Raw genomic sequence first — 22,900 nt, 5'->3', positions numbered from 1 at the left:
ATTTTAATGAAATTATATTTTAATGCTCAAGAAAAACAGATTCATTGTGGGTCTCTAAAAAAACCTCAACTAGCATCACAATGTATAATTGTGATTTTCAAAACATATGGTAACTAAACCAAATTGTTTAAAGTTTAGTGACAACATGTTACAATGTTTACATGGTACAATGACTGGTAGGTTACGGTTTGTATTATTCAATTAAATTCTTGTATTTGATTTCAGTCTTAATTCAATATTGACTCATTTGGATAAATATTAGGTAGGCCCCAGTCTGTTAATGTTTTTTTTAAGAAAAAAAATCTCTCACATAATGCTGTAAACATACAGAGAGAAATTAAATATAATATTTAGCAAAATACTCCTTGCTATTTTTTCCTAGTCAACTAATGTGCTGGTCATTAAATGGCTTTCCTGAGGTAAATGTAACGTTTTGTGACAACAGTTCTCCTGCAGTGTTACTGACCTCTTTCTGTGTTTGAAAACGCCGATTGATCGTTATTATGTAAATATACCTTACCTTTTGGTAAGTTGTACTGTATCTTTAAATAAAAACTAAAGTAACATGATCGGTTTACTTGAACTGAGGAGCAACGATCTGTGATCAGAACCTAAGAGCTGATTTATCAATAACAACTTTCATATCAAAAGTAACCTGCTCTGTCTAGTCTGTCGGTGTCAGTGTCCTCTTTGCTCTGTGATTTTTCTCTGTGGGAGAGCATGTGAAAAGTGTCAAATGCGTTAAGCGCCTTTCAGACAGGACGCAGAATGCGCGACGCTGGCCGCTTGGTTCAACGTTGCCCTTCAGATACAACGCGATTTGCCATTTTAAAATAAGAAGTTTAACTATTTTGAACTTTAACCACGGCGTGGTCGAGGTCGGCGGAGCAACAAAACATTCCTGCGTGTCGCGAGCGTATTCCGCGTCCTGTCTGAAAGTATCAAGCTTGAGTCTCAAGCTGAATCTGTGAGAGTTGGCAGCCCTGCGGGGATAAATCGTCGGGAGCGTTCCGCCATGCTTCTACATCATGTGAGGATTGTTTACATTAGACTAGTGCGCACTGCCGCATGCACACAGTGCTTATACATGTGGGGATTGTTTACATCAGAGTGCGCGCGTGTTTTGCGCAGCACGCAGTGTTTGAGCGGTTGATGGAAAATAAGCAGCTAATGCACGCTCTAAAAGTCTAAATTCGAATCTATTATTTTTCACGGTATTTTGAAGAGCCCTCGATAACAATATCGTGCATATTCATTACCGCGATTTATCGCATTAACGAATACCGGCACATGTCTACATGAAGCACAGAAGAAAAAAAATGATTTCAGGTTTGACCTCCAAATCAAGTTTTTGTACATAATAAAGCATCCACAGAACTATTGTGACTAGAAAAATCATTATAAAAAAAATAACTTTGGTCAAATGAATCTTAGTTTGAGCGATATGTGAGTTTTAAACAGCATCCTCCTAACAGCCTAAACCATTCTACGCTTACAGATGAATACAAATGAATGAGTTTTACATTATGTGAACGCACATAACTCATGATTAAAGTGTCAGTCATACCAAGAATGATAATGATCACTATATTATCACTGATAACAACAGTCTCTTTATTCCGACTTGCTTCATTCATGTTCTGTGAACATAATTGGAGTGCACACTTTAAAATAGCAAGGATTTTGATTGACTACAAATGTTTTAAAACTAAAAATTCTCTCAAAGTGATTCCAAAGATATTGTAATAGTTGTGGTGTGGAGTTTGGTATTCTAGAGTTAGATCAGTGTTTAAAAGTGTGTCATTCTTGGGGTAGAATAATGGGCCTCCCAAAAAAATATACATTTTGTTATCAGTCACTTACCTTAGTTCATTCCAAACCTGTGCGACTTTCTTTCTCCTGCAAAACACAAAAGGTGATATTTTGTGGCAGTTTCGGTTTCCATTGACTTCCATTATAATTTTTGTCTTCGCCTGTTGTTTTGACTCATTTTAATTCATTACTAAAAGTTAGGCGACACTGACATTTGACATAACGATTGCTAGATTTATTACTTGTTGAAGAAGAAAAGAGCAATCTCTGGGTTGTTTTTAAATCATTGAAGTCTCAGAGTTGACACCATCTTTGAAAAGACAGTCCAGTTGTATAACGGGCTTTGCCTGTCACTTCCTTGACTTCTCTGAACAAGGTTTCTTTGTTATGCCATCAGATCCTAAGATGGTTTCCTTTTTGATTGATCCATTATGCTAATGTTCATTATTTATGGCTCCGATGCTCCATGCATGCTCTGTAATAACTAGACATTCTACTTTTTATTTGCAGATGTGACATAATCAAACAAAGGCAAAATATCCAATCTGACAGCTAAAATTGTGAATAATTATTATAAGTCAAGGAGATCACTTATTTTTTGCTTGCTCAATAATTGATTTTTCCTCACTAAGATCTGTGATGTGCTGATTAAAAGCATAGGATTAGTTAACAATAAGAATTGTTTATGCAATTTAGTTTATTGTATTCTAAAATGTAGTCAGTTGTTACTTTGTAACAACTCATTTTTTTATCCTCTGAAATATTGATTTTCTCCATTAAACCTGTCTCTCCACGTGTCAGTCACCCGTGTTTCTACTTGTACCACTTCTCAATAATATCAGGCCTGATACAGCAGCCAGATGCCCTGTAACATGCTAAGACACTCAGCCCAGATAGATTTGGGTCTACTCACCACTCCCAGATCCTGATCGATACTCTGCAGCCCCTGCTCACGGAGGGAGAGAGTCAAGACAGAGAGCCTATAGAGTCGTAAAGGCCAGCTTTGATTATAAATGGCACTCTGGGGACAGAGGATGGCCCCAAGATAAGGTGATAAAGCAAAGGTGTAGCTTTAGATAATGTATCTGAGTCTGTGGACTACCCTACCCACACCATTTCTCTACACATTATTTTCCATTATACTGCCATCGATCGGCTAGAGGTAATGGCCACTGGAATCATAACCCGAGGCATAACTACATTCCAGGGCAGGAAAATTTGATTGGAGGAAAGTAACAGAAGCGCTGAGGAAACGTTTTCTGTTTCGTTTTTTTGGATCACCAGGGACCGTAGAAAGAAGAGATTTTGTCCCCTACATTGTAGCATTACTGTAGTGGTTTAAAATTGGAATTGTGGTGTCAGGGTGTTAGTCTGGCCTTTATAGATGGGCTTTATTAAGAGCACACATACCATGCAAAGTTGCCATTTCGTTTCTGAAAGTAACCCCAGTGCAATGTCTTGGCCAATTTTTTTGTTGATATATTTTCTATTGAGACATGAAGTTAGGCTAGACAAGTGCTTTGGCAATAAGCTTTATTTTGCCATAATCTTGGAGCTCATTGTAGGGTCTTGCCCTGAAAGGTACTATATACTGCATATTAACACGGAAAAAACTCTCATTTGGGAAAATCAATAGAATTGTTTACTTCATGGAAACCTCTTGCTCTATTGGCACATCTCTGCAACACAGATGATTAGGAAGCGTATGATAATTGAAGCCGTGCTGGTGCCAGATAAGAGGTAGAGAATCTCTCTCTCTCTCTCTCTCTCTCTCTCTCTCTCTCTCTCTCTCTCTCTCTCTCTCTCTCTCTCTCTCTCTCTCTCTCTCTCTCTCTCTCTCTCTCTCTCTCTCTCTCTCTCTCTCTCTCTCTCTCTCTCTCTCTCTCTCTCTCTCTCTCTCTCTCTCTCTCTCTCTCTCTCTCTCTCTCTCTCTCTCTCTCTCTCTCTCTCTCTCTCTCTCTCTCTCTGAGTCACTGTAGTTAGTTACGCAGGGCACCTGTGTTGATTTACTGTCAAATCTTCCAGGATTATCTGTAATCCTGGAGCTTCAAAAATCTGTTTGCTGACAGCTGTGTTCTCTAACAGAACTGCTGTTTGCTGTGCACATAGTGTCCTATATAGCAGTAAGAGCTCTTTCTTTAAGGAGGAAAAGAAGGAAAAAGCCTTTTAATTTTCCGCTTGAGTGAATTTCAATTTACAGTTCTTCTCGGTTTATATTGTGTTGTATTTGGCTATAATGCATATCTGACTCTATATATGAGTCTTTGCCTTGGTAAATAGGCACACTATCACAGCACATCCTTTGAATGTATTTTAATTTATTCTAGTGTATTGGGGGATTTTGCTCTTCAATAGCTGTGTTATTTTTACCAATAGGTAGGGGGCATATACTATAATTTAAAAACAGGACTTAGAATATATTCTATTCATTTGTTATTGATACTAAGCATTTTACATAAACATTTACAATATTACAAATGATGTTGTTTTTACCAACATTCTCAATTAACATAAATAAATATTATTCCAAAAAATTGCAGTCTTAAGTTCTTAAATAATTTATTTATTTATTTATTTATTTATTATAGTATATATATATATATATATATATATATATATATTTCTTTTGATAAGCTTGGATAATTATTTACATTTCATATCAGTGGCTCCTTATGTCTTATTTGCATATTGCATAAAATGCATTGTATTAGAAACAAAATCAAAACAATCAGCAAAAAATAAAATTAAATAAAAAATTATTCATGCTAAGCTATTTTCTCTAGTGAGCTAACTTTGGGGGGGGGGGGTGGGGGGGGGGGAAGCAAAAACAAAATCCAATGACTTCCGGCCAACTGGTGTCTTAAGGAATAATTACTACTTCATTGCATACAGTTGTCCTATCAGAGTAACAGTAGGTATGTTTCATCATATTAACTATGAACATATTTCACTAACATATGACATCCAGAAAACAAAATACAACCTTTTAAATATTTAGCTTGATAAATGTGTATCTTTCTTTAAAGTAAACACTACTCTAAATACTGCTCTAGTTTTCAGGTTGTTCAAGATCAAATCGCATTTGCCAATAACGTTTTTCTTCAATTCTAGGTGGTTTACAAAAACAACGACATACGACTGGAACTCTCTCGTCTGGCCCGCATTGCAGACCCCAAGATGAAACTTCAAGGAGATGTGGTGTTTAAATGTGAGAATGTCCCCACCTTAGATCCCATCTCCTTTGAGACGCCCGAATCCTTCCTCGGCTTGCCCAAGTGGAACACCAAGCGTGTGGGCTCTATTTCCTTTGACTTTCGCAGCTCAGAGCCCAATGGACTAATCCTCTTTACGCAAGGTAAACCCCAGGACAAGAAGGATCCTCGTAGCCAGAGGAGCAACAAAGTGGACTTCTTCGCAGTGGAACTTCTAGATGGAAATCTTTATCTTCTGCTGGACATGGGATCAGGAACTATTAAAGTCAAAGCCACACAGAGTAAGGTCAATGACGGAGTCTGGCACCACGTGGACATTCAGAGAGATGGAAGATCAGGTGAGTTGATTCATTTTTTCCAGAACTTAAAAATCTTAAAAATAAAGGGTTAAAAAGTAAAGAAATCGGGTTAATGAATTTGCTTACTAAAATATTGTTTTAATTATTCATTTGGATTATCATTCTGTTATTGTTTTCTAAAAACAATAATTATTTTTTTTCCTGTGTTACGCCTACACTCAGAAAAAAATTTGTTCAAAGAATTTAATTAAACTAAGGAAAACTTTTCCACACAGTTAGTTTAGGTCGATACAATAAGAACAAAACAAGTTTTGTTGCAGCAACTTAACAAATTTAAGTTTCATGCACGATTGCTGGTTAGTATGACACAGAAACCACAAAATGCAAAAGCATTTGAGAAACTGAACATTAAACACTAGCATATATTTCTCTGAAAAACACATGAAATAACACTTAAATGCAGATTAACTAGTTGATAAAAAGAAAAAAAAAATAGTTACGAGTTATCCCAACTTTATCTCAAAAAACAAACAAAAAAAAACAAGCATTATTTTAAAACAACAGTCTATGAAAACAACAGCATACAACTGGATCTCTCTTCCAGCGCCTACAGCACAAACCCCAAGATGAAGCTATAAGGGGATGTGGTGTAAACTAAACAAGAGGCTTTTTTTCTCACATCCTTTAGACATTGACAATATTTTTTGCTTGATTTTGGAGCTTAAATGGATACTCCACCCAAAAATGAATATTCTGTTGTTTCAAACCTGGTTGAGTTTATTTATTCTGCTGAACAGAAAGGAAGATATTTTGAAGAATGATTGGAACTTTGACACCATTGACTTCCATAGTATTTTTCCCCTACTATGTAAGTCAATGATACCAAACAACTGTTTGGTTCCAGTCGTTCTTCAAAATATCTTCCATTGTGTTCAGCAGAAGAAATAAACTCATACAGGTTTGAAACAATTTGAGGGTGAGCAAATGATGACAGAATTTTCATTTTTTTGGGTGGGGTATCTCTTTAAAAAGTTGTAACTGTAAAAAGAGTGTAACTTATGTAGCACTTTCATCCAAAAAAGAATCTATTCTAAATTGTATCTTAATTCTAAACTTCTCTGTATAAAACTAAGAGCTGTAATTTGGGTTGATTCCAAATCCTTTTCACAGCAGATGAAAATGTGTCCTCTCAAAGACTTCAATAAAAAGTCATCTAGCAGCATAAATGTGTGGATGTTTTTATTATTACTTCTTGAGCAGAGCAGAATCTGTTCAGTGGAATATTACAGTGCAGAATTGTTATTATTTTGTCACAAACTTCATATTGGATAACGGACACTAGAGGGTGGCTCTCATTTTTTTTTTTTTTTTTTTTTTTGCCTCTGGTCATGTTATACTCGGTAGTCTAAAAGTCTGAGACAACACTGGAAATCTGATTTTTCTTTCATTTAAACCTGGAAATGAACAGGATGCTTTCAGGTTCTGAAACTTTTAGATCATCTAAAAGTTATGTTGTAGAATGATGATATAATATTTTAGACTCTGCACTTGAATCACTTTTCTTCCCAGGCCCTAGTGTATTCAAAGATGGCAATTTGGCTCCTTTTCTGATTAGTAGCAGTCATGGAAATCCCTAGAAACTTGTATTTCTCAGCAACGTAGGGCTGAGACAGATATATAGACATGTGGGTGTTGAAAGACCAAGAATACTTTGACAATACAGTTCAGTGGAAGAACTCAGAATGCCCCCTCAATCTGCCACTGCCTCCACACTGGACTATATTGATGTTTCTATTCTGAACCTCCTGCCTGCCTGCCTGTATCCTTTAGTGCATAATTGTGTCAGAATACTTTAACTCACACACACACACACACACACACACACACACACACACACACACACACACACACACACACAAATGTACGTATCTATCTATATCTGTATTACACTTCTCTGGAATGCTTGATTTTATATGGATCAGCATTCTGTGGTCAAATGTACACTTTTATAATGTGCACAAAATGTCTCCGCTGTATCATCATACATATACACTCACCTAAAGGATTATTAGGAACACCTGTTCAATTTCTCATTAATGCAATTATCTAACTCCAAACTGAATTTCAGAATGGGAAAGAAAGGGGATTTAAGCAATTTTGAGCGTGGCATGTTTGTTGGTGCCAGACGGGCCGATCTGCTCAGTTACTGGGATTTTCACGCACAACCATTTCTAGGGTTTACAAAGATTGGTGTGAAAAGGCAATAATTCTAGAGGTCAGAAAAGAATGTTCCGACTGATTCAAGCTGATAGAAGAGCAACTTTGACTAAAATAGCCACTCGTTACAACTGAGGTATGCAGCAAAGCATTTGTAAAGCCATAACACGCACAACCTTGAGGTGGATTGGCTACAATAGCAGAAGACTCCACTGGGTACCACTCATCTCCACTACAAATAGGAAAAAGAGGCTACAATTTGCAAGAGCTCACCAAAATTGGACAGTTGAAGACTGGAAAAATGTTGCCTGGTCTGATGAGTCTCGATTTCTGTTGACACATTCAGGTGGTAGAGTCAGAATTTGATGTAAACAGAATGAGAACATGGATCCATCATCCATTGTTACCACTCTGCAGGCTGGTGGTGGTGTTGTAATGGTGTGGGGGATGTTTTCTTGGCACACTTTAGGCCCCTTAGTGCCTACCTGAGCATTGTTTCTGACCATGTCCATCCCTTTATGGCCACCATGTCCCCATCCTCTGATGGCTACTTCCAGCAGGATAATGCACCATGTCATCAAGCTCGAATTATTTCAAATTGGTTTCTTGAACATGACAGTGAATTCACTGTACTAAACAATCACCAGATCTCAACCCAATAGAGCATCTTTGTGATGTGGTGGAATGGGATCTTCATGCCCTGGATGTGCATCCCACAAATCTCCATCAACTGCAAGATGCTATCCTATCAATATGGGCCAACATTTCTAAAGAATGCTTTCAGCACCTTGTTGAATCATTGCCAGGTAGAATTAAGGCAATTCTGAAGGCGAAAGGGAGTCAAACACAATATTAGTATGGTGTTTCTTAATAATCCTTTAGGTGAGTGTATTTGAAAGCCAGGCTTCTTTTGGCTGAGCTTATTTTGTCAAACTTGAAAGCCTGTTTTTGTTTTGAACAGGTATCATCTCTGTGAACAGCCGTCGGACTCCATTCACCGCCAGCGGAGAGAATGAGATTCTGGACCTCGAGGGTGACCTATATCTCGGAGGACTCCCGGACAACCGCGCTGGCCTGATTCTCCCCACCGAACTGTGGACCGCCATGCTGAACTATGGCTTTGTAGGCTGCATCCGTGATCTCTTCATAGATGGACGCAGTAAAGACATCCGTCAGATCGCCGAGGCCCAGAATGGAGTCGGGATCAAGTCATCCTGCAGCAAAGTTACAGGCAAACAGTGCGACAGCAACCCCTGCAAAAACAACGGCATCTGCAAAGAGGGCTGGAATCGCTTCATCTGTGACTGCACGGGGACGGGATACTGGGAGCGAACCTGTGAGAGAGGTGAGTCATATGCCATTGTTCGAGAGCAGGGCAGTCTTGAGTTGCCTGACTTCTTGCCTGCCATTTGGCTGTAGGCGGCCCATGGGCTCACCTTCAGAGGCTGAGACTAAGAGTAAGGCAACACAATTTAAATAGTCTGATTCATTGTTCCCTGTAAGCTGATCCTGCAGCACACAATTAATACTCCTCTGAAACCCTCCACCTCCTCCAGCTCCACCTGTCTAGATCTGAGTGTGACTGTTCATGAAGCAGCATATGCTAAAATGATTAATAAAATAATTCAGATGCATATTATGTTATTTAATCATTAAAATATCTGAAGGCATAAAATATGTATTATCCATTAATGAGACTCGATGGAAATGATCCATTAAATTGTGAATTTGGAACTGGCACAAGGTGGTCATTGATGCAGCAGTATCAGAATGTCCAAGCACAAACTATCTTACTGTTGCTAAATTAACGTTTACATGTGAACATTTGTTAGCAGATGTCTATTTAGCAGCAAATGAACACACGCCCCCTATACCCTCATTCGCTATTTCATACGTTAGTCCACTAATATAGTCCACTTGAAAGAGTGAATGGAAACGAGGGAACAAATTCAGACACTTGAGCACTTGGAGTTTTTTTTTTTTTTGTGTGTGTGTGTTTTTTTTGCCTTATTTTTTCATAAATTTCACCTTTATTGTAAGCCGTTTTCTCAGTCATTTGAAGGCCGGTTGACTTGATTCTATGATCTGATTCTATGAAACCACTCCCTCAGAAAAAGACAGTAGGCTCAGATTGGTTAGTTTGGGCCGGTGTGTTGTAATTGGCTAATCTGCGTAGTGCACGTTGTCCGGAAATAAGTTTGACCCCGAATCAGGCCCAGAAAGCGGCGAGGACGAGAGTCAAGCAGAACCTCCCCAAACACGGCTCTTACAAAACTTTTCTAAATGGTACTTTTTTTATTATTATTAATACATTTAAAGTTATTGTTTTATCAATATAATGACACCCGTTTATCTATTCACAAAACCTAGTTTACTCAGTGTATCGTTTTCTTTAGGTGAACGTGGCAACTGTGCTAAACCCATACTGTACACTGATAACAGCAGCTGAAGTTTGCTGTTGCGATTACATATTTTTTAAACTTTATAGACGTTTGTCTTATACACACAAAATAGCACTATAAACAAACAGCGTTGGCATTACGCTCTTGATCAAATCGAAAAATAACGTCATAAAGTATAGATCGAAAATACATTTACAAAATTAGTACATAATTACAAATTTAGGCTGTCATCTGTAAATGCGCAGCACAGAGAGCTAAATTGCGATTGTAATTTTAACTCTTCCTTTTCGACAAAGTCGCAGAAATATGGCAATGCCCCATTTTTTTGTATATTCCGGAGAGAGGGTTGATGTAAATTTATGGGTTAGTTACGAATAAAAGAAGTATCTCGTTGTTGTCCCATTTAAGTCGTTTTTGTAGGCATTAAACTTCCTGATTTTTAAAAGACGATATCTCTGCTTATGTTGAACTTTCAGCGCAGCAACTTTGCAGATACTGGTCATGCACCAAGATTACACACTATTTAAAATGGGGAAAAAAAGTGAAATCGCAATCAATCACCCCTTTTAAATTTGTATACTACAGTAATAGCACTTTTTTTTTGTAAGGGAGTGAATAAAACCAAAAAAACGGACAGTGTGCATTTGTATTATGCTTGTGTAAACCATAATTAAACAATTTAATTAAAAAAAAAAAAGACAAAGGAACTTAATGTACACCTGTATGATTGCTCTTTGAATGCCATCTTCTGGCGAGACACAGTGTAACCCTCATAGTGCATTACAGAGATTCTTTAGCCATTGAGTGTACACTGGTTGTGCACTTTTTAAATTCAGAAAATTCAGAAATCTGCCTTAAAGATCATTTTGGTAATTTAAACCAAAGAGATTTTATGCAAAATCCAACCTGTGTGCATAAAACATGTACAGAAGCAGCATTCTAGTTATTTAAAATGTAAAATAATAATATTAATTCACATGTATCATAGTTAACTGGACATATTAACTATTGCACACATTGTTAGCTCATGTTGATGCTCAGTCAGTCTCCTCTGGCACATAAAAAAAAAAAAACTATGACAAACAATTCATTATCATCTGTGGACACAGACACACAGTAGGGTCATAACAAATATGTTTTTCAGGAGTTGGCTCTACAGTGTAACATAGTTGACATTTGAATCAATTTCAATGTCAGGCTTTGTCTAGCCAACCAAAATCAAGAATCAAGATTTGAATATACAGTTGCATTGGAATCAGAAATATTGCAAACCATAACAATTTTCCCAACAAATTACACTCATTGACAATAGGTTAATGTTAAAAAATATTTAAATAAATGAGAGTCTAAAATAACATCACATGATGCAATGGGTTGTTCGTATATTATAGTTGACAGAACCTTTGCAGACATAAGAAAAAGAAAATATGAAACCTCTGTTTATTTGAAAGGAATTAAATTCATGCAATCAGTAAAAATTGGATGAAACAAATCTCTAAAATGGTTTTGTCTTTAATACAATGTTAAGGGTGACATAAGAGCACAAATGCCTTTAGGAGACATTTTGTTTTTAAGACTGCAGCCCAACCTCTCCTTTATAGAGTGCCGAAGTGATGACGTCACTTTGTAGGACAACTCGGATGCTAGCGGCGCATAGGTTCCCTCGGTCGAAAAGCAATGCATTTTCCCCATAGACTTTTGGAAAATCGCAAAAAAAATAAGATCTGTGTTTAACAAAGAGTTGTGACCCTTACACGTTTTGTCTATCAAGATAATCTTTACAAGTTAATCCAAAATTTATACATTTTGAAGCCTATATAAAGATTTTAAAAACACAATCAGACACAATAAAGTTTAAAAAACCACAAGCAGGTTATAACTGTGTGTTCTATGTCATAGATCAAAACGTGAAAATATTTAGAGGCTTTGTTCACCACAGACCTTATTTCAGGTGATTTAGCAAAAACCCATTCAAAAATCCCATAGGCTTTAGAGCGAGGGAACCGGTAGTGCTAAAATGCTAACTCACTTCCGCGTTTTGGCCTACAGAGTGATGTCGTAACGTCGGCACTCTATTATTATTTTTATTTATTTAAGCCCAGTCAGACAGCCCAAAACACCTGTTATTCATAAACCTTGCTTGCAAGTATGACTCATTTTTAGAACAAATGAGGGTTAAGGCTCAATCTCACTTCAGCTTCTTTCTACACAGCAAGATTTTGGATTTTATATCAGAAATGACAGTTGAGAGAATCCACGAGCCTTCGGCTGTACTGACACTGAGTGGACCGTGGTTTCTGCTTTACAGCTGAGCAGGAGATTTTATAGTTTTTGTGTAACATTTCTCTGGAGGTTTAAAAGGATTTCTCTTTCACTTCTACAGAATGTCTCTCTGCGCTCGTCGCTCAGGAGCATCCGAAAGTTAAATTGAACAAGGCTTGAAGCAAGAAAATGTTCCCATGGTGTTCAGAATTAGGAGCAAACTTGCATTAAGTTTTTATGACAGTTTGTAGATAGCTGCTCCTCGGGCTATTTGGGGATGCAATATTTACACAGCATGGGTGGATTGCCTCTTTTTTTATTGTTCTACAAATCATTTTCAAGTTTTAGCAGATGGTTCTGGCTCAGTTGTGGAAACCACAGAAACCACAAAATGTTTAATCTTCAGGCTAAGTAGTAAATATAATGTAATAACATTTCTTATACGTATAATTGAATAATATACATATATAAACTGTTTATATAATCATTTTATAAAAGATTTGTTGTTGTTGTTTTATGTGCACTTTTGGTCATTGGATGTTTAGAAAACTAATGCGTGTACGTATACATTTTTACACCCACACAATATATATATATATATATATATATATATATACATCACTGAAGAATTCTGTAATTGTCATTTTTCTACACCACAATGAGTACCACATCTTCTTTGTCCTGCAAATACTATTTTCATAGCTAGCATTTTGTTTATCCTAATACTGTACATACAACTAAATAATTGTAACGGTTACGGATGCTGCAATAGACCTTATTCAGAGCAGCGCCATGACGGGTATGAAAGTGAGGCTGTGAGGGATAGACTTACCGTGTTTCCAATGGCATCCGCTGTAAAAAGCTGAATAAAGCTCCTAGATTACTTACAATTTTCCACAGCTTACATTGTCGGGAGTTTTTTGTCAACTAAAATTTCTTGGAAAGATATTTTTCCAGTGTTTCATGAGCAGAACAATCCGAAAACACATTAAATAACAGTACAGCCCATTGAAGAGATGCAAGTCTATCCCTCACAGCCTCGCTTTCATTCTCATTAAAAATCAAAGATGGCGCTGCCGTGAATAAGGCGTATGAGCGCACAACGTTGGAGAATAAACGGTCTTTATTTAACAATTTAATAATGGACATGCAGTAGAATCATGGAAAAACACAACCACTTCCAACATAACGTAAACGAGACTGGACAAATGAACTAAGGAAACTCAGAGCGTAAATACATGGAGGATGATTTAATGTAACTTAGCAACACATGCAAACTCAATGAATAGCCATGGAAACAAAGGGAACACAGGCAAAACAGGAGCAAAGCACAGAAAACAAAAACAAAACAGAACTACACATGACATTACATGCCAACTGAGGATGAGGGAGGGGGGGGGGGGGTGGAGGAAGACGTGGAGCAGGCGAAAGGCAAGAAACCAGGTCAGATGAAAGAGGGAGAGACCAGTGCAGCAATGAAGGTGGAAGGAGCCAGGGAGGATCCAGGAGCAGGAGGAGCCAGGCGGGGACCCAAAGAGCAGCCAGGAAGATAGCCCACAGTGTAGTCAATGTAGTGAGGAGCCATGCTGGAGAATTGGCTGATGACACCTGGGAGATGACTGACAGAGATGAGGCCGATGGAGGTAGAGCCCTAAGCACAGGCGGAGAGCAGATAAGACCAGGTGACACCGATGGTCATGGAGGCCGAGGTGGAGCCCCAGTGATGGGCGTGGGTGCCTGAGGACTGAGATGGAACCGGTGGGACTGAGGGCCAAGGTGCTGCCGGAGGGTAGGAGAGCTAAGTAAGTCCATGGCGGAGACCGGGTGACATCTGACCAAGGTGCAGCCAGAGGGACGAGGCAGCCCAGTGGAGCCATAAGGACGATGTTATCTGGTGGAGCCGATGAAGGGGCTATGTGGGGGTCGAGCCAGGGAACAGGGCAGAGCTAGTGGAGCAGCTGAAATGAAGGAGCCAAGATGCTGGACTGAACCATCGGAGACAAAGCCAGGGTATTGGACTGAACCAGCAGAGGAGGAAGGGCCAGTGAGGCTCAGGATAGGAGGGACATGGGTGAAGCAAACCATAAGCAAAACAGCAAGACTGGACAATCAAAATGACTAAACACAGCTATAAATACACACAAACTGTGGGTAAAAAAAGGAACAGGTGTGACTTAATTAAACCAATGTGTACCCAGGGTAACAAGTGACCAGGTTCAAAAAAAGCAAGGACACTATATATCAAAAGCTAAACTAAATGTGACAATACTGGGTTGTTATGGGGTGAGCAAATAATGGAAACATTTTTATTTAACAAGGCCATATTCTACTGTATTTTACAACCATTGACACAAGAAAGGCATTAACACAAGAAAGGCTAAATGTATTTAGAATTTTTTTTAAGGCTTTTACAGAAATCCACACCAATCCGAAAGCAGTGGAAGAAGGGTGGTGCATTAAAAATGCATTGCAATAATGAAGCACAGAAGCAAATGTAAAGAGGAATCTCTCGGGCAGTGGTTTGCTGCAGAGGGAGAGCACGCTGTCTCATCCTGTTAACCTTGCCTGAGTCCTGAAGAGCACTCTATTTTTGAAGCACTCGAAGGCCTCTTTCGCGCTCTCTCTCTCTCTCTCTCTCTCTCTCTCTCTCTCTCTCTCTCCCCCCCCCCCCCCCCCCCCCGTGTGTGTGTATGTAGATGTGTTAACATGCCTCTTGCGCTACTGTCTCCGCCATTCCACCTGCAGTCAAGAACATGCAGTCACATGTTAATGCCAAACCCCCCCCGCATTCTCTCCAGACTACTGCAGCCTCTCTTGTTTAAGGGCCCTGCAGGGATTGTTCTGGGGCTGCTTTCTGAGTCTGGGGCCTGGGGCCGACAGATGTGAGCTGGAAGTGTCACGCTTGTGTTTCCAAGTTCATTTGCAGTGGGCTTATATTGCATTTGCTTTAGTATGGTGACAGCATGGATTTATGTAGGTTCTTAATGTTATAAGTAGGGCTGGGCAACGATTAATCACGATTAATCGCATCCAAAATAAAAGTTTGTGTTTACATAATATATGTGTGCATAGTGTGTATAATTATTTTATATATATAAATACACACACATGCATGTATATATTTAAGAAAAAATGTGTTCTTTATATATCAAATATTTATATTTATACCTAATATTAATTATGTATAAATATATATAAAGTATATACATGCTAATATTTCTTAAATATGTACATGCATGTGTGTGTATTTATATATACAAATCAATTATACACACTACTGTCACAGCCCTTCGTCTGCACCATCCTGTCTGCGTCTCCAGCACTACACTTCCCGTGATCCTCTTGTCTGCACACCTCACTTCCTCATCAGCCTCCCGTTCAGCGTCCTGTTCATCTGTTTCACCTGTCTTCACCTCATTATGTTTGATTCTTCTGTGTATTTAGTTCCCTCTGTTTTAGTCAGTCTTTGTCGGTCGATGTTGAATGTTACCCTGTGTTGCACCTGTTTACCTTCTTCTGCCTGTTATTGGAATTAAAATTATCTTCGTGTTAATCTGGACTCTGCCTGATCTTCTGCCTGCTCCACACCGTGACAACTACACACACATATATTACGTAAACACAAACATTTATTTTAGATGCGATTAATCGCAATTAGTCAGTGCTCAGCCCCAGTTAAAAGGTACTCATACTCATATTTTCATTGCCACAAGAGCCGGCTGAATTAGGGTGTACTCACACTAGGCACAGTTGCCATGAACCGGGCCTGAGTACAATTGTCCCCCCTCACCACTCCCCCTCTGGCCTGAACTAACATAGGGTTTCAGCATTCGTGCCGGAGCCCGCTTACGTCATTTGGGTGCGACGTTTTCGGGATAAACAAGACGAGCGGCGCTCTCTGAACACAATGGAGTCCATCGCTCTGTTTTCTTTGTGGATAACGTTAATTTAGTGTCGTTTGGTCCACGGTGGTCCACAGCCCTGTCACAGCCTGTTGTTAAACAGATGTGTCGCCTTAGTGGCGCGAAAATTTTCACTTAATCGTGCTGCTCGTATGAGAAGTCACGCGTCCTGTTCCGTGCTCCAGCACGGTTAGCGCTCACACTGCATGCGAACCGCGCCCGAGTCCAACTGAACTGTGCTCTGGCCCACATCTTCCAAGCGGGCCAGGGCCGGCTAATCGAGCCGCGCCCGGGCACGGTTCGGAGCACTCACACTAGTCAAACGAACCGTGCTTTGGTGGTCAAACACACTCGGGCACGTTCAGACTGGCTAGTGTGAGTACACCCTTAATCTCATTAAATCAAAATTCGACTTTTTGTGGCTTATCTGTCAAGTGCCATGTCTTGACAGTCTTAAGAGCCTCAACATTATGGGCCCTATTTTAACGATCTGAAACACAAGTTTCAAATGCAAGCAACTTTGTGGGCGGATCTAGGGCGATGTTGCTTTTATACCGGCGGGATAAATTACTCTGCCGATGCAAATCTAAAATGGGTTGGTCTGAAGTACCTACATTACTCATTGGTGTGGTTTGGGCGTAACGTGCAATAAACCAATCAGAGTGTCATCTTACATTCCCTTTAAGAGCATGCGCGCTTGTTTTATGGCAAATTGCTATTACAATGGAGGATTTGCCAGGCGTACGTCTGGAGCGATTCACAGCCGAGGAGACCAACGTTCTTGTCAGGGCTGTAAAAGACAAAAGTGACGTTGAATGAGGATGGGAGAAACCCACCCAGATTAGCTTCGGTTATAATAATTTGGGTAAATGTGTAAGCTAGATTTATGCCTATCTTCATGGACACCACAATCATTTCCTAATATTTTTCATTGTAATTATGCTTGGTTTGCAAAAATGGGAACTGCTGTGTCTGTGTAGATGAGAGAAGCAAAGTGTATGCGCGTTGTGCGTACAGTACATTATAGCCAAGCATGTGCCCTTAAAATAGCATCTGAATAATGAGCCACTGACTTTAGACTAGGCTTTTCCTGGTCATTGGTGGATTTAGGAATGGATTGGGTGCAAAATAAGAATGAGATGTGTCGGTGTACGAAGTCAATTGCAATGGGTGCAAGATAGGGCCCTAAATGTTAATGTACTTTTAAATGTTGACAATGTAAGCTTTTAGCAGAACGTTTACAAAGAGCAAAAATACTATTCACTCATCATGGGTATGTCTTAGATTATTGTCCTGTGACATTTTCTCTATAATGAGCAACAGCAAGTAACATTTCATTGCTCACAGCTACAGTATGATGTAAATGAAATGTCTTGTTGCAATTGTAAATAGACCAACACAGGGCAGAAAACTATTTCACACACACCCTTTTACAGACATTCTCTCCTGATTATTCATTCTACCCCAAAGCTGGATTCATAAAATAGTCACAGTGGGATCAGGCTATGCTTGGTCTGAAAAGAGTTGACAAGCTGCATAACATTCAATTCAAAATTTGCAGAAATATGCATTTAAATGTGTGTTTTATTTATGTAAATTCATAGAATGAAGTCTGTGTGCAAAATTCAGCTTTATGCTATACTGTTGTTGTATGCAGTGTGTGAAAAACAAAAAGTGGTGAACATGTTGTCTCTTAGTCTAGCAGTTAGAGCACACTGAGCAGTGGTGCTCATGAGGGTAATGCAAGCTTGAATCTGAGGCCAGATTCACAAATCATTCTTATGCAATTATTCAATTAAAGTAAGGGGTACTTTACCGCTGGCAGAGGGGGCTTTCAATAAAACTTGTCTGCCTGTATTGTAGGAAGTTGGGGAAAAAAACGGAGCTACCTGACCAGAGAAAACCTTTTTGCTTTTTTGTAGTTTTCCTTTTCGCCAAATATGTAAGAAAACTTAAACACCCATGATGCCCAGGGCATGTTGCTGTCCAAGGCTACTCCTACCAGTCTGCTATGGATATGCTAAACCAAATCTGCCTTGCTTTAGTAGGAAATACTCCTTAGCGTACTTTTAAGTCGGAGACGCACTTAACGACTGTACTGTATGTCCGATTATGAATGTAATTTGATACTTACGACTGATCATGATCAAACGCGCCAGAGAGAGTTGCGTTCAGTCACTGTTCACAATTGGTGTTTAAAATCTGCGTGAGTTACTTTCGGTTTTCAGTGAAGGATCAAACACATTTGTAATCAGTGACAACTTCTGTTACATTTTCATTACATTTTCTGATCAGTTTTTCAGATTTGACCGTCCGTTCGTTGCACGTTTGTCTCACCAGTGACGTTTGGTTGCCATATCAACCCGGTCACACTAATTGCGTCTCGCACGCAGTGTGTTTATCGTGCAATTTATACGTGAAAATTTGTTTTTACGTGCATAGGAAACGCACTTTGTGTAATATATGTTTGGTTAGGATTATGGCAAGCCAAGAGGTTCATAATAACACCATAAATTAATCACGTTTACTGCCAAACATAGTTATTAACATATAGTAAGGATAAGCATGATGTGTAGCTATATTGCCTAATTGCAAGCTTGTTTCAGAAATGGTGACAATATTTTTTTTCCATCCTTATTGAACATTATTATAGGAGTATTAGGTTGAATGAGTTAGAATTAAATGTTTTATTAATCATTAGAAAATAGACATTAAGAGAATACATTGTTATGCAAGTACTTTTACTTTTAATACTTAAAGTACATTTAAAATAAAGTACTTTTTACTTTTTACTTAAGTATGGTTGTCATTGTGTTACTTCGACATTTTACTAAAGTAAATATTTATCTGGTTATTTGTACTTTTACTTAAGTACTGAGATTCAGTACTACCTCCACCACTGCCGATTTTGCACCTAGAGTCCAATATTTGTGACTTGAAAACGTCTTCCCTTCACAAAAATAGGAATATGATTGTGTTCCCCATATTTCCACTTTTAGTGTCACCACAGCGTTGTGACATGTGAGTGACAGGTTAATATTCAAATAGACAATAGACAAATTTCTACTAAACATCCTCACTACCATTAAAAAAAAAAAAAATCTACTGCATTTGATCATTGTGGAGGCGACTTGGCAAGCACCGCTGTAGCTTTTCATTTGTTTTTACTAACACCAAGCCACATTATTTTTATTTAGCACATAATATTGATTTAAGGAAATCCTGAGGTTAGCAGAAATCCATTAATGGATTACTTTAGTTTTGACATTAGTAATAGTGATGCTTGCCTTAGCACCGTGCTCAATTAGTAAAAATCCTGTCGATAGTACGTATGTTGTATTTAACCTGGAACATTCCTTTAATAGATTTAAGATGACAAATGTATGTATTCATGTCGTTGAATAATCTCAGCAGCATCCTGGGAAATTGCTTTCCCCAGGTAATATAGATATATCTGTGTACTATCAGATTAGATTTGTGTTTCTTTATTAATTTGCTCTGATAGCAAATAAGGGCATCCAATGACTAATATTAATGAACAGCAAACACTGAACACTACAGCCTCATAAATTATTAATTTAATTAGCCAATTAGGCCGTGGAAATATGCAAATACCAGCCTTAACGGCTTTTTTTATCATTGAGAATTCATTGCGAATTTATTGTTGGATATTAGAAGTTGCTTTTGGAATAGCTGGAAGAGGGATCTTAAGGTGAACCATAAACAATGGTTCACATTTCTCTGTAAAAATCTCTCTCCCACACAAACATGCACACTCTCCTGTCTAAGGAGAGGTGTGAGCATTCGTCTTCTCCTCAGGCTGACAAACACTTTCATTGTGACACTGATCTTAGCAGACATCCACACTGACACTGCAAAGTTTCATCTGTTTGCTCCTTTCTTTGCAATCCCACTTATTATTTAGCTTTATTGTTCAGCTGTAGCACACAATCATTAGAAAACAATGCATACTGTTGTTTAAAGTTATCGGTTTTTAATAACTATACCTTAAACGTCATTACCTCTACAGTTTACCTTAAAGTGGCTATCATTCGCTAAGATTGGGTTGCACCTGTTGGTTTTATGTTTTAGTGCATGATTCACTAGAGTGATTATGCAAATCAGGTGCTTGAATGCAGTTTACAGGGTGCGATTACCGTGCTGTAGAATACGTGCAGTGACTGGTCACTTGTCTTTTGCCTGACTAAAGTTTCTCTGAAGCTGGCCAAGTGTGCTATTTGAGCAAAGTAAACACATTGTATTGTATTGCTAGATACAACAGTTTGATTAACACACACAAAAAAAAAATAAAATAAATAGATTTGGTACACTCTTAGAAGAAAAGGTTCTATATAGAACCTTAAAAGGTTCTAAAGTGCTATGTATTTGGAACCCCTAAAATGCAATGCATGTGAATGATCACAAAATTCAAGACATGGGGGTTAAAAAATTTAATTAATCAACATCACACGAAGAGTGACATTTCAGTTTTTATCTTCCAAAAATCAGCATGATTAAAATGTGATATTATGTTACTACAACTAATAAACAATAACTTAATTACAAGTACAAAATGTTGCAGAATAATGTTATATATGAATGAATAATAGCCTATAAAGAACCTTTGTGCCAAAACGGTTCTTTCTTTTCATTATAGAACATTTTTTAGCATAAAAGTTCCTTTGGAGTTTAGTAAAGAACCCTATGCTTCATATATAGAACCCCAATGAACCCTTTTTTCTAAGAGTGTAGGCCAATATATTGATATACCAAAATTCAAAATGGCATCTCTTTTTTGGCTGATGAGATTAGAATTAGCCTGCATAAAAACTCCATGTGAAGAATCCAAGCCATGTGAATTGTATGAGAGAGAGAAATTACTTTTCTTTTTTTAACAAATTTTTACACTTGTGACTACAGACCCAACCACTAACTTTTTGATAGAGGTGTTACTAAATGCAAGTCTCAAGTCAAGTCCAAGTCTTAACATTGCAAGTCAAAGTCAAGTCATTCTGTTGTAAGGGTCAAATCAAGTCAAGTCATACTCTTTGTCAAGTCAGCTTGGTTATCAAGTCATACCAAGTCACACACAGGCTAGTTTTACACATTTTTTTTTTTAACTCTGGGACTTTTATTACTTTATTTAGACACAGAGGGCTGATGGGTTACGAAAATAAATAAATTAACTTGTGTGTAATAAATAAAATACCATTAAGAAGCACTTTGAACTCTCTAAAATAAAAATAAATTAAATGAACACAAGTAAACAAGAATTAATATGACTTTTCTCCTCTTGTAAAAAAAAAAAAAAGATATTGCATTTTTAAATTAGTACTGTTTGTATGTTCTCACTCTAAATATCCAGGTGATTTGATCCCATAACACAATATATTATATGAAAATTAAGAAAACAAATACGATCATATAAATGATTTTAAACCCGGCTATTTTAAAAAAAAAAAACGTGGATCGTTGTGACTGACGTTCTCAACTTTCTATATTACTTTCTCCCGCCCGCAACATTTATGTTTCGCCCCGCTCGTGCCCGCAAAAAGAATTTTTCTATTTACCTCCAAATACTGAACTTAGCCTACGTGTCATCACCATACACATCAGCAAAAATGCTCCTGATAAATTATTTGTTATTAAGGCATTAACACAAACCACTGTTACAACATAAAAGCAAGCAGCTCCTGCGTGCATGGTTTGGCATGACTGTGCGCTCATTTAATAATTCCTAAAAAGCTGACAGTTCATTGCGATCTCACACATCTGTTATTATCAATGAATTTTTTATAATATATACACTTTGTTTGTTATAATTAGAGGATTTGCCAACAGAAATCAGCACTGAACAGAAAGTCAGTTTTGAGCTGTGAGGGAAGTATCGTAAATGCTTCTGATTGGCCATTGCGTTCAAGAAAACAACACACGTCTGTGATGAGCTACATTGGTCAAAACGCTTTTGTTCTCCCTCAACCCGCACACACTGAGTGCATTACCGCCCTCACTCGCGCTCTCTCTCTCATAACGCACAAAAATACACAATAATTGAGTTTTTTTCCCACAAGACATTTCAAGTAAATAGGCACAAGTCCGAGTCACTAAAGTCAAAAGGAGCAAGTCTAAAGTCAAGTCGAGTCTTTTCAGAGATCTAGTCAAGTAAGTGTCAAGTCCAGAAAATTGCGACTCGAGTCAAGTCATATGACTCGAGTCTCCCACCACCGCTTTTTAGCATAATACTGGTGTTACCAACAGTGACACTGTCACGGGTGCGGGTTCAGGCAGAAGGACGAACAGGCAGAGTCCAGAAAAGCTCCAATACAAAAGGTTTATTCTCAAATAACAGGAAACAGGCAGGCGAAACACAGGGTGACATTAACATCGACCGACAAGGACAGACTGAATGGGAAGGAACTAAATACACACAGGAATCAAACTAAACGAGGTGAAAACAGGTGAAACAGATGAATACAGGACGCTGAACGGGAGGCTGATGAGGGAGTGAGTTCAGGTGTGGAGACAAGAGGATCCTGGGAAGTGTAGTGCTGGAGACGCAGACAGGATGGTGCAGACGAAGACTGTGACAGAACTCCCCCCTCCCGGGAGGCGTGACCTCACGCCGCATAACAGAGAAAGGAGGGGGGACGAACTGGGGGCTGGGCGGGGCGTGGCCAGGGCGGAGCAGGCTGAGGGCGTGGCCAGGGCGGAGCAGGCTGAGGGCGTCCCCAGGGCGGAGCAGGCTGAGGGTGTCCCCAGGGCAAAGCAGGCTGAGGGCGTGGCCAGGGCGGAGC

At 38.7% G+C, this 22,900-nt stretch overlaps 1 protein-coding gene across 24 annotated transcripts in view; it reads left to right on the top strand.

Moving 5' to 3' along the window:
* nrxn3b (neurexin 3b) overlaps nucleotides 1-22,900 on the top strand; it is a 431,860-nt gene that overhangs the window by 121,611 nt on the left and 287,349 nt on the right. For all 24 annotated transcript variants that reach the window (XR_016145978.1, XR_016145977.1, XM_089118444.1 and 21 more), the window contains 2 exons: nucleotides 4,924-5,362; nucleotides 8,502-8,885. Coding sequence is in view for 22 of the 24 variants with exons in the window: in XM_089118444.1 (XP_088974570.1) it covers nucleotides 4,924-5,362; nucleotides 8,502-8,885 (823 nt within the window). In the remaining 2 variants the exon portion in view is untranslated. The remainder of the gene's footprint in view (nucleotides 1-4,923; nucleotides 5,363-8,501; nucleotides 8,886-22,900) is intronic.

The sequence above is a fragment of the Pimephales promelas genome, chromosome 13, assembly GCF_988280905.1.
Source record: "Pimephales promelas chromosome 13, fPimPro1.hap1.1, whole genome shotgun sequence".
Classification (NCBI taxonomy): Eukaryota; Metazoa; Chordata; class Actinopteri; order Cypriniformes; family Leuciscidae; genus Pimephales; species Pimephales promelas.
Note: the sequence above shows the minus strand (reverse complement) of the source record. Positions and strands in the feature narration are given on the sequence as shown.